Source organism: Squalius cephalus (assembly GCF_949319135.1).
Source record: "Squalius cephalus genome assembly, chromosome: 17".
Lineage (NCBI taxonomy): Eukaryota > Metazoa > Chordata > Actinopteri > Cypriniformes > Leuciscidae > Squalius > Squalius cephalus.
In genome coordinates this window covers 15,873,420-15,885,971 of record NC_137138.1, presented here as the reverse complement: position 1 = coordinate 15,885,971, position 12,552 = coordinate 15,873,420, and the positions used below count along the sequence as shown (strand labels likewise).

Below are 12,552 nucleotides of genomic sequence, written 5' to 3'. Positions count from 1 at the left end.
AGAATACCCTAGCAACCACCTAGCAACACCCTAGCAACCACCCAGAACACCCTAGCAACCGCCTAGCAACCACCCAGAATACCATAGCAACCACCTAGCAACACCATAGCAACCACCCAGAACACCCTGGCAACGCCCTAGCAACCACCCAGAATACCCTAGCAACCGCCTAGCAACACCATAGCAACCACCCAGGATACCCTAGCAACCGCCTAGCAACGCCCTAGCAACCACCCAGAATACCCTAGCAACGCCCTAGCAACCACCCAGAACACCCTAGCAACCGCCTAGCAACACCATAGCAACCACCAAGAATACCCTAGCAACCACCTAGCAACCACCCAGAATACTCTAGCAACCACCTAGCAACACCATAGCAACCACCCAGAATACCATAGCAACTGCCTAGCAACACCCTAGCAACCACCCAGAATACCCTAGCAACCGCCTAGCAACACCATAACAACCACCCAGAACACCCTAGCAACTGCCTAGCAACGTGCTAGCAACCACCCAGAACACCCTAGCAACTGCCTAGCAACGCCCTAGCAACCACCAAGAATACCCTAGCAACCACCCAGAATACCCTAGCAACCGCCTAGCAACGCCATAGCAACCACTCAGAATACCCTAGCAACCGCCTAGCAACGCCATAGCAACCACCCAGAATACCCTAGCAACTGCCTAGCAACGCCCTAGCAACCACCCAGAATACCCTAGCAACCGCCTAGCAACTCCATAGCAACCACCCAGAACACCCTAGCAACTGCCTAGCAACGCCCTACCAACCACCCAGAATACCCTAGCAACCACCTAGCAACACCATAGCAACCACCTAGAACACTATAGCAACCACCCAGAACACCCTAGAAACCACCTAGCAAAGCCCTAGCAACCACACAGAACACCCTAGCAACACCCTAACAACCACCTGAACAACATGAATAAGCCATATCTCAGCACCAGAACATCGTACAGACATGTTTGTTGGCTCGTATGCAATCATGTACCACACTCTAGCAACCGAGTGGCGAGTTTTGCCACTGCAAGCACCACTTCACATTTTCTTCAGGAAATGTACATTCTAGTTCTTCTTTTTATTATTCTGGACAAAAGTTTGGCGCGAAACTCGCCCCGCACCGTTTGTCTCAGACCCCTGAGTGAGGTGTCAAATCGACCGGGTCATTGAGGAGAGGTGTGTTATGACTTTTCAAGGCAATCGGGTGTACGATGTTCACACAGCGGCCGAAAAAGCGGCCAAAAAGTCCCATTGACTTAACATTGGGCATTCTAAAAAATTGAAATCCCTACTGCCGTTTTTACACACACAGACTCCAAAGGGCCTGACACCCCTGCGTCTCTCCCCCTCTCTCTCTCAGAGGATTTATATTATCAAGCAGCCAATAAGTAATGGCCTAAAATCTTCATAGCCACACCCTAGCAACCAGTTACAGCACCCTAGCAACCACAAAGAGCTCCCTAGCAACCACCCTAAACTAATAAATAATAAAAAAAAATAAAAAAAAGGCATTTTTTAAAGCAATATCACACTCGTAGCCTTGTGATATTGCTCCATGCTTGTGCCTATTTGGCCATAGGCACGAGGCCTGATGGGCCGTCCTACACATTGCATAGGGATTTTGTATTGAACGTAGCTCTGGATCACAGTGTCATAGAGACAAGGGGGCAGGCTCATTTTACTCAGACGACCAATCAGTCTCTCAGGATCATTGTGAAGCTATCAAGCCACGCCCTAGCAACCATTTAGAGCACCTTAGCAACAAGTTCCATAGACTTCCATTGAAAGAGATCAAAGGGATATCTCCGGACTAAATTGTCATAGAAACATGGGGGTGGTCTCATTTGACTTGGGGTAGCAAAAAGCCAATCATGAATCACCTCAACACCCCCTAGCCCCTCCGTAGCAACCATTGTCGAGCACCTTAGCAACCAAAATCCAAAGAGGGATATCTTCCATTCTGAATGTCATAGAGGCATGGGAGTTAGTTTATATCATTCATAGTGACAAGTAACCTTTGCAGTTTCATCATTGGCAGCTGTCAAGCAACTCCATAGCAACCAAACAGATTACCCTAGCAACCAAAATTCAAAGAGGCATATCTTCCATTCTGAATGTCACAGAGGCATGGGAGTTGGTTTATATCATTCATACTGACAAGCAGCCTTTGGAGTTGCATGATTGACAGCTGCCAAGCTACTCCCTAGCAACCAAACAGAGTACCCTAGCAACCAAAATCCAAAGAGGGATATCTTCCATTCTGAATGTCACACAGGCATGGGAGTTGGTTTATATCATTCATACTGACAAGCAGCCTTTGGAGTTTTATGATTGGCAGCTGCCAAGCCACTCCCTAGCAACCAAACAGAGTACCCTAGCAACCATTTTGCAAGACCCATATCTCTGCATCAGAACATCATAAAGAGATGAGGTTAACACAAGTTTGACTCAGGGCAGCACACAGCCATTCATGAGACACCACAACACTTGCTAGCCCCGCCATAGCAACCATTGTCGAGCACCTTAGCAACCAAAATCCATAGAGGGATATCTTTCATTCTGAATGTCACAGAGGAATGGGAGTTGATTTATATCATTCACACTGACAAGCAGCCTATGGAGTTTCATGATTGGCAGCTGCCAAGCCACTCCCTAGCAACCAAAAAGAGTACCCTAGCAACCATTTTGCAAGACCTATTTCTCTGCATCAGAACATCGTATAGAGATGGGGGTTGGCTCTTTTGACTCATGCTAGCAAAGAGGAATTCCAACATGCTACACATGCTAGCTGTGAATAGCTACATGCTAATAGCGATTAGGTAAGTGCTAAATCATGCCAAGAAAATGCTAAGAACTCCAATAGTAATCATCTGTAACAACTACCAACCACTTAGTAACACCATAGCAACCCCCATAATACCTTAGCAACTGCCTAGAAACTCCCTAGCAACCACCCAAAATACCCTAGCAACACCATAGCAACCACCCAGAACACCCTAGCAACTGCCTAGCAACCCCCTAGTAACCACCCAGAATACCCTAGCAACTGCCTAGAAACTCCCTAGCAACCACCCAAAATACACCCTATCTCTTTCTAACTAATCTATCTTTCTTTCTAACTAATCCATCTTTCTTTCTTTCTAACTAATCCATCTTTCTTTCTTTTTTACTTTTCTTCTTTTGTAATTATTCTTTCTTTTTTACTTTTCTTTCTTTCTTTCTTTCTTTATTTTTAACTTTTCTTTCTTTCTAACTAATCTTTCTTTCTAACTAATCTTTCTTTCTTTCAAACTGATCTTTCTTTCTAACTAATCTATCTTTCCTTCTATCTAATCTATCTTTCTTTTCTTCTAACTAATCTTTCTTTCTTTCTAACTAATCTATCTATCTTTCTTTGGCCTGCGTACTGCACGCGTAAACACTGGGTTTTTCAGTTGATACAGTGTAAAACATGAAAATTACAGTAAATTAATAATTCATAATTAATAAAAATGAGGAACGCTTCACGAATTTGCGTGTCATCCTTGCGCAGGGGCCATGCTAATCTTCTCTGTATCGTTCCAATTTTAGTATATGTGCTGCCGAAGCAAGCACGAACTGAGAGATTTGAGGAGAGCTATTTATACCCATGACCTCCAGCTATGCATTTCATTGGTGGTAAGTGGATAAACCCCTTATTCTACTCACTTATATCAAATGTGACTGTAAATCATGGTGACATAATCAGGTAAACCTTTAAAAAAAACCAGAATATTTTCAAACCAGCAGTTTTATGTAGGTTTACCGTAGTATTTCCTGAACTTATGCAAAAGGCGCTTCTCTGGTCTAGCTCTGATTGGACGTCTCCGTGTGACAGAGGAGCTCTTTGTCTCGCGTCTGGCACCCTCCCCCGCAGACAGCGCAGAAACTTCCTCCGGGGCAAAGAGCACAAAAGACTAGAGACCAGGAAACTCTCCTGTGAAAACATTGTGAAATGCTTGAAGTCTGAGAATCCCACAACACTCAAAGACTAGAAACATTTGATCTGATGTCAAGATCAATGCCTGCCTCTATACATGATGTTGAATTGCACATGGCATTGGAGTAATCTAGTTGCAAAATATTAGCTATTTGAACTTTAAAAAGTCTTTAGCTGCACTGACATGTGTTTCCATATATATCTTATCTATTAATCTTTCGAGAATCTTAACAGAATTTCTTTCATTTTTCCCTATCAGTTTGTATCTGCAAAGCTTATGTAGGCAATTGTATGTAGGCCGTAGGTTTTGTAAATAAACCCATCAGCGTGATGCCAATGACTGTTAGATCAAAGAGGAGAAAGTACAATGAACAATTTCTGTCTAAAAAGATTTAAAAAGGTCTCCATTAGCAATATGTAGTGACCTGAGAGAGTAAATAAACACCTCAATATGAAGCATTTGAGAGAGATCCTCTCCTAATGTCAGACATGTATTTCAGGCCCTGAAATCAAATCAAATCTAGGAAATGTTAGAAAATCAAAGAATTCTGTGAATCAAGAAAATCAAAGAATCCTGAAAAAAAAGTCTATGACGGTTTACACCAAAATATTAAGCGGCATATTAAATGGTTTTCCGCACTGATAATAAAAAAATGTTTCTTGAGCACCAAAATCAGCATATTAGAATGATTTCTGTAGGATCATGTGACACTGAAGTCTGGAGTAATGATGCTGAAAATTCAGCTTTACCATCACAGCAATAAATTAAATTGAAATAATATTTCAAAATATTGTTGATTTACTGTATTTTGATCAAATAAATGCAGCCTTGGTTTGTTTTTAACACTCAAGAGACAATCACTTGTCGCCATCTAGTGGCGTAATTGTTTTCCAAGTTTTGCCATCACAGGAATAAATTACGAACTTTTTGTAATCAGTTAATTAAAATTGTAATTATGTTTCACAATATTAATGTTTTTACTGTATTTTTGATCAAATAAATGCAGGTTTGGTATTAAATGCATGTAAAAAGGTTATTGTTTTCCCATTTTCGCCTGACCCAAAAACCCTCACCCAGAGAAATATTCACTTTTACCAACGAAGATGAGTATAATTTCACGTGCCACTCATGAATGGCCATTTTACGATTCTGATACGAATAATACATTTGCAGCAACCTTTAAACCATTTTCAACATTTAGCATTCGCCACATTAAATTACGACCTTTATTTGACGTTCAATTCCTGATTTTATAGTCGGCGCTTTTTCTTTCTTTTCTTTTTTTGTTATTTTTTTTAAAGCATTGAAGCAAGTCACTGTTCACTGTCATTATATGGACGAATGCGAGCAAGACATTAAAAAAATCTCCTTTTGTGGTGTGAAAAAGAAAGAAGCTCATACGGCATTAGAATAAGACAGTGATTGTAAATAATGGCTAGGCTATCCCTTTAAAAACATCAAGATAGTAACAGTTTGTCACTAGAGGGAGCTTTACACCGTGTTATAAGTCAGTGTTCATTAGAATGAAGGTAAAAATTTACATTCAGTTTCTTTAACTTTATTTCGAATTGCAATGTCCGCTTCGATCCTCCACTACTCAAATAAGGCCTTCAAGAAATAAAAAACGTAACAGCCACTTGAAGAAACATGAAATAATAATGTACTAACACACAATTTTTTTTTAAAATGATATCAAATTTCAAAAATATATATATATATATATACACACACACACACACACATTTTTTAAAGTAAATGGACTTAAACTTCCAAAAACCTGTAGAGTAGTGGTCTGGGTTCAAAGTTCAAACATTCCGACACGCAAAGTGAAGCATTCACGTGACTGGAAAGAATGCGAGGCTTCCCAGATTGCAAGCACAGTTGGGCCGATTCCGGCTGAAATGCGTCAACTGTCGGCATCGGTGAACAGATAATGGGCCAAATCCGTGCCGACTGTGCATAACACATCTGGCTGACTAACGTTTTTTTTCTAAATGGGCCAGTATCGGCCGAAATCAGTTGTACTTGTGTCAGGTCCATACTCGGTATAGCTGTGTGTATTTACCATCGGCCCGAGTTCTTTTTGTCACAAGCGGGCCACCACTACTACAATCAAAGAGTACTCTTTACTCTTTGCTACAATTAAGGAACTCAGCCACTTGAAAAAAGATTTTGGCGGTTAATTTAAATCCCGAGAAAGATCCTGCAGACGCAGACCACCGTTTTCGAGAGGAATCATTCATCTGAAAAAACGAGTAAGTAATTTAATTCATTTATTGTTCTAGTGCTGTTTGATGTATTAATTGTCAAGATAAATATAGTTTTGTTTTATATCTAACGTTAGATCAGATGTTTACGATGATAATAGCAGCTACGTTAACGTTACTTCAGAATATCCATTCGGTCCCGGAGATAGTGTTGATGAGAAGGCCTACGGTCTCTTTTAGGATAAATGTGAGTTTTTTTTTATTAGAAAAACTGCTGTGCTGGAAAAATCCAGTGCACTGTGATTTTGGCTAATGAAATGATATTGAGTTATATTCCTGTGCTCAAATTTAGTCAGTCAATTCGTCTTTTTCAACGAGTGATTAGTTCATAGGAGTCGAATCATAGGAGTCGGACTACGCTTTCGGCGCCATAGTTCTCTATACAGGCGACTCTTTCTGATTTGATTCACTAACCTCTCAAAAGAGTCATTTATTTGTGAATCGAACTACACTGACCACAGTGTACTACACCCGCGGAGACAACGTGTAGGCTACAATCTGAAATAAAAAATAAGATTTATTTGGGTTTAACACTGCTGTGGGGAACTCCGAAACGGAAAAGCGTTATAGATAACTTGCATAAGAGAAGCTGCAAAATAAGTGCAGCTTCTTAATTCATTGTCTTTGGCACGTCTTGTGTTTTTGCTTTAGAGCAGGTGTATTTTAGAGTTAAAGAAAAATTTAAAGCGTAAGTTATATATCACTGTGTAATGTTAATAAATGGTAGTTCTTAACATTTTACTGCAGAGGGGATGTTACAATAATTATGATCGAACATCTGAACGCACTGTTTGGAATCTGACACCAACACTTTTTACTGATATTTTGGTAACACTACAATAAGGTTTCATTCGTTAATATAAGTTTAACTAACTTACATTAGTTAAGATGGACTAAGAATGCACTATACTTAAGCATTTATTAATCTTAGTTCATTTTCATTTTGACATTTGCTAATGCATTATTAAAATCAAAAGTTGTTGTATTTGTTAACATTAGTTAATGCTCTGTGAACTAATTTTTAATTTAATTGTTTGTTTATAATTTTTTGTATTTTTATTAACTAATGTTAACAAAGATTAATAAATACTGTAACAAATGTATTGTTCATTGGTAATGTTAGTTAACACATTAACTAGCCTAATTTTAACAATTGAGACCAACTGCTGTGTGAACTCTGGCAACAACATTTGTTAAACCCATGTGCTTAAACTAATGCATACGATTTAATATTGACCTCACAATATCTATTCCTTTATTTTAAAGATGCAGTTCAGAGAAACCCTCACTGCTAATACTGCTGAGATGGAGGTCGAGGGATCATGGACTGGCAGCAGATCGAGGGGCAGACACAAGATAAGTTTACATCTATTTAAAAACACACACCTCTTTAACCTAGCATAAACATAACACACTCTCACATTTCTAAAATTCACATCTGTTAAAGGATTGTTAGGCTGCATAAATTCGGTCAACCAGAAACACTTCCCATAACACCGAATGTACTTGTTACATCGTAAGAAGAATGGCATCTACGCTAATGTTAGTCTCTCTGTCTCAGTCTTATCCTAAGGTTACTGTATTCAGCCAGATCTAGTCCATATCCAGACCAGATGATGGACCTGCACCCTCAGATGACCACAACAGCCCTGAATGCCAGACAGGAACATCACAACTAGACGAGACCTAGACACAAACGCCGTGAAGACCCCTGTGACACAACAGTCCTCGGCACAGTCATCGGATCAGATCCACGAGAACCAGACCAGTCCTCTGCACAGACCCAACGGCCAGCTTCAACTCCCCCCCACCAAATGCTGGCGTGATCTTATGAAGGTAAAAGAGTAGCAAAACTCCAGAGCATTTAAATGTGAGTTTGTGAATTGTACAATAAATATTTGTACTTGAAAACCTGTTGAATGTTGAGATTTTCACTCAAAGACAATAGTCACAAACCTGTATTCTTTCTTTCACATTCGCAGTACAACCTCAATTAGGCAATTGCAACTTCTCAAATCTGCCATTGCTATTTCAAATCTTCACACATTGACTTTGCAACTATTTTCGCGATATATTAGATGCCTAACTATAACTTGTGCACTTGCAAACTTAGTGGCGGTGAGAGAGAAAGGCATCGGAAAATTCAAAAAATTGCAATGGCAGATATGAGAAGTTGCAAATGCCTAATTGAGGTTTTCACATTGGAGTGTACATTTTATGGTACAAGTACAAATATCTATTGTACAAGTTCTCAAATTCACATCTACATGCTCTGGAATTTTGCTACTCTTTTACCTTGATGTAATCTTTTCCAATCTTCAAGCAAAAGGAGCTGAATAAAATACTCTGAATGATATCAATCCACAATCTGACTTGTGAAGCGCCCTGGTTCCTAACACACACCATGTTCGTTGTTTGACCAGAGGAGAACTGCCCCCCGACTGACCCTGTTTTTCTTTCTCCATTCTGTCACTGCTGGAGTTTGGGTTCTTGCCACTGTCGCCTCTGGCTTGTTTAGTTGGGGACACTTATTCTTAATAATATAGATCTGCCTGCATTGACACCATTATATTAGAACTGAACTGAGCTGGACGATGACATCACTGTTTTCTGCAGAGCTGCTTAATAATGAAAATGAACTCTTTTTATAATTGACATACTTTATACAGTTACTGAACAGCACTGAATCAACACTGAACTGAATTCAGCTGAACAATGACACTATTTTCTTTTTAGAGCAGCTTTACAGCCAAATTGAACTCTGTTTGCATCATTGATCATTTTCCTGTTTAACCCTGTAAAGCTGCTTTGAAACAGTCATAGCACTATGTATTTAATGGTGACTTGACATTTGCTAAATTAATTTATTTAGTGTTAAAGAGAGTAAAAGAGAGTTTGTGTGTGAAAGAGTGATGTTTTTCTTTTAATCATATACAGTAAATATAATTTACTTGTTATTTTGTAGTTTAAAAATTGTGTTGTAAATAAATGTTAATAGAGTGTATTTGATCATTGTTAATACATGTTTATATTAAAGTGTATTTGTTAATTTTATAATTAAAACCCTTAATCTTTTTAAATGGTTGAATTTGTGTTTCATTGCCAGTTACTGGGCCACATCTGGCCCGGGGACCCAGCCGACTCTCAGCCAGTTCTGTCTTACAGTGCCTGGGCCAGACCTGGGCCATATCAATAAGAGTCATTTTACAGGGTGTGGGCCACATCTGGGCCAGAGGAAGCTGTTTGAGTCCGTTTTCAGTGTATTGGGCCGGGGACCCAGACAGAATTGAAGCAAGGATGAGGCCCAGAGGTGGGCCAGACAAATTTTGCTATGTGGGTTCGTTTTTCGTTGATCACGTGTTTCTCCGAAAACAATACGCGCTCCGACACAGAGCTTCATGTGAAATTGTGCTGCGTACTCGAGACGCGCTTTGAAGCTTGAATGTAACATCCCTAGAACACAGTCCGAAAAAAAAAAAAAAAAACCCGGTCTGCACATTTCCATGATACAATCTGTATTGTGAAAAGCGCTATATAAATAAAGTTGACTTGACTTGACTTGACTTGACTTGACATAACCGGACAGCACACTTAATTCACTCACATTAAATCATGACAACCTTGAAATGATTTTTCGATTAAATAATATCGTTCACTTAAAACCTCAACAGATCGAGAAAAATATACATTTATTAGTCTATCTTCAAACAAACAAAACATTATTCAATTTGAATACCGGTATTGAACTCACCAATTCCCTTTGTAAACAACTCAGTTGATGTTGTTTCCTCCGTGTGACGCAGCTGACATAAACTTGATTGATTCGATCTCAGTCTACGTATATAACTTGTTACAAAACTCACTCAAATCAGCAAAATCTCATTCGATATATATTCCTAAACATTTCAGATCTAGGTTTTAACTAATAATTTCTCTAATATTCTTCTCTTTTCAGGGTTTCTCTGCAGAACAAATCTTTTCCCAGGTTCAACCAAATCGCCTCCGTCTAACTTGTGGGCGGAGTTACCATCACGGAATCAACCTAATTGGTCTATCTACCTCTACAGTGCGACTTCATCATTTCCATTGGGTAAGTTTTTTTTTTTTCTGTAGTATGTCTTATATTCCATTTAATATAATTTTAATATTATTGCATTTCATGTCTCAGCTTCACCCCCTGTAGGATGCGAGGGAAGAAAATGAGGACGGAGGAATCGAAGGAAAGCTTTTTTGTATATTGGGATATTCTTGATCACTCGCGTCACTTCACTGCGTCATCAGCTGCAGTCAAAAGGCTTGTTCGACTCAGGGGGGCAGGGTTTGGTATTTTATTGAAGGTTCCCCGGGCGCCGCCATTGATTAGCAGACCCCCACCTGCTGTTAGCATTCCATTGACTCCCATTCATTTTGGCGTCACTTTGACAGCGAATAACTTTACATCTGAGGCGTTTAAAGACTCCATTTGTCCATTTTTTATTTCTAAAGAAACACGAAAATGTATAAAAGGCTCCATTACCTTGTAGCTTACGTTATGGCCCCGTAGAAGCAGTTTTTGTAAAAATAGGCTAACGATTGCGTCATAACCCGCGACTCTCTGTCGCACAGTAGAGAAATTACCGTATGGACAGGAGGAGAAGCTCGCGGGCAATCGGGGGGACGTGGAGGCAAAATGACAAAGTAATTAATCAGAATACTTAGCAAAAGTTTATCCTGCTTCTAGCTCATGGACAGCCCCTACTCACACTTTCTGTCTCTGCAAGTTTCGGAAAGGAATGATTCAGATTTCTCTTGGCACAGCTACTAGAAGACAGACGGGCTGCTCACGTCACATCTACGTCGTCAAGCTCAGTTTGAGTCTGCGCAGTACGCTCGACCCCCAGGAAGTCAGTGCTTCTAATTGACTTCACTTGTCTCCGTTGAAACCTATCGGGCTCGCTGTGTCCATTTCTTTTACTGTCTATGGTTCGACTTCATGCAGCTCTGCGCAGACCGATCGGCGGCTGACTTGAAGCAGTGCATGCCGGTTAGAAATTTTGTCCGACTTGATGCAGCGCCGACGCCACGTGACTGTGACGTGTGCCATCAAAGTACCGCAAGAGCGATTTGAGAGTAGCCGGAGAACTCAGCCAGCGCAGCTTCTCAAGAGCAGCTGCACGAGGGCTGATGACGACACAGCTGTTCTACGATTGGCCGGATTCACCGCATGACAACGATCACGTGTGTTTCGTGCTTATTCGAACACCTTTAGTTCCTCTAAAGCTCACAAATCAGTTTTTTATAACAGTAAACACTCTTTTCATGTAGTTGCGATGTTATATTGTGTCATGTTTATCAAATTAAAACTGATTAAAAAACGTAGACTCCACTTCATTGATAGTAGCTTATGTTGAACTTTATTCTTGTTCAAACAGACGCTGTATGAAGCAGTACATAAAGTATTGAATGAAAATGTCTCTGAAACATCTGTGCATTATTAGGCAAATATTGCATTTATTTCACTTCAGCTGTGGTAAAGTATGCAAACACCACGTGAGCGGTCACTACGGGAACCAGAAAGTGTCCGACTTCACGTCTCCGTTTGCAGCTCCTCCCCGCCTGCACGCGGCTACTCTCGCCGATCGGTTACATCCAGCCGCAGCCGATGTCGAACACACCTATAGGATCTGCCCTTATTGGTTATTTAAGAAAATAATAAATGTATTAATAAAGCTAGATGCCCTGTTGATATATGTGTGATATATTTATTTAAACTGCAAAGGTAAAGCATAAATACAAAATTACTGTGACAGATGTGAAGGGGGAGGATAATTTATACCTGTGACCAGTGGCGTAACTTTGTTTTAAAAAGTGGGTGGGACAGGTGGGGTGGGGGTTGCTAATACAATGCTAAATCAGATAGGCCTATATGTACAACAACATTACGATGTCCAGCAATCGATTAAAATAGTAGGCTACATGGGGTTTAATTTGTCGTTGAATGAGATGTAGTCTAATATGTTGTCAGTGCGAGAATTTTCGTGTGAATACATACATAGATCCGCCTATTTGACCCACGTGTATCTTAAAGGGGTGGTTCAGGATTTTGGACATCGGACCTCATTTCCAAGTTAGCCTGGGTGTTATTTATCAGTGGAGACAGTTTTCAAAAATTTTCACCCAGTCCTCCCAGTTGCATCGTTCGCCGGTGCTAGGCTAGCGCGAGTCAACGGTAACTGCCATTAAAACAGTTTTACCCACTCCACAGTACACCAAAAGCAAATAAATTATAACGCCAGACTATCGATGTAAATGTCTGTTGAGAGAATAA

General features: G+C 40.2%; 2 protein-coding genes across 2 annotated transcripts in view; both read left to right on the top strand.

Moving 5' to 3' along the window:
* The window catches only part of LOC307144780 (uncharacterized protein), a gene marked incomplete at its 5' end in the record, with an annotated part of 70,569 nt that overhangs the window by 27,935 nt on the left and 30,082 nt on the right, over positions 1-12,552 (top strand). The window lies entirely within an intron of this gene.
* On the top strand, positions 5,795-11,969 carry LOC307144367 (uncharacterized protein). The gene is made up of 4 exons (XM_079846695.1): positions 5,795-6,233; positions 7,512-8,081; positions 10,201-10,335; positions 10,414-11,969. The coding sequence occupies exons 2-4, from the start codon at positions 7,899-7,901 to the stop codon at positions 10,426-10,428; spliced, it is 333 nt and encodes a 110-aa protein (XP_079702821.1). The 5' UTR covers positions 5,795-6,233; positions 7,512-7,898; the 3' UTR covers positions 10,429-11,969.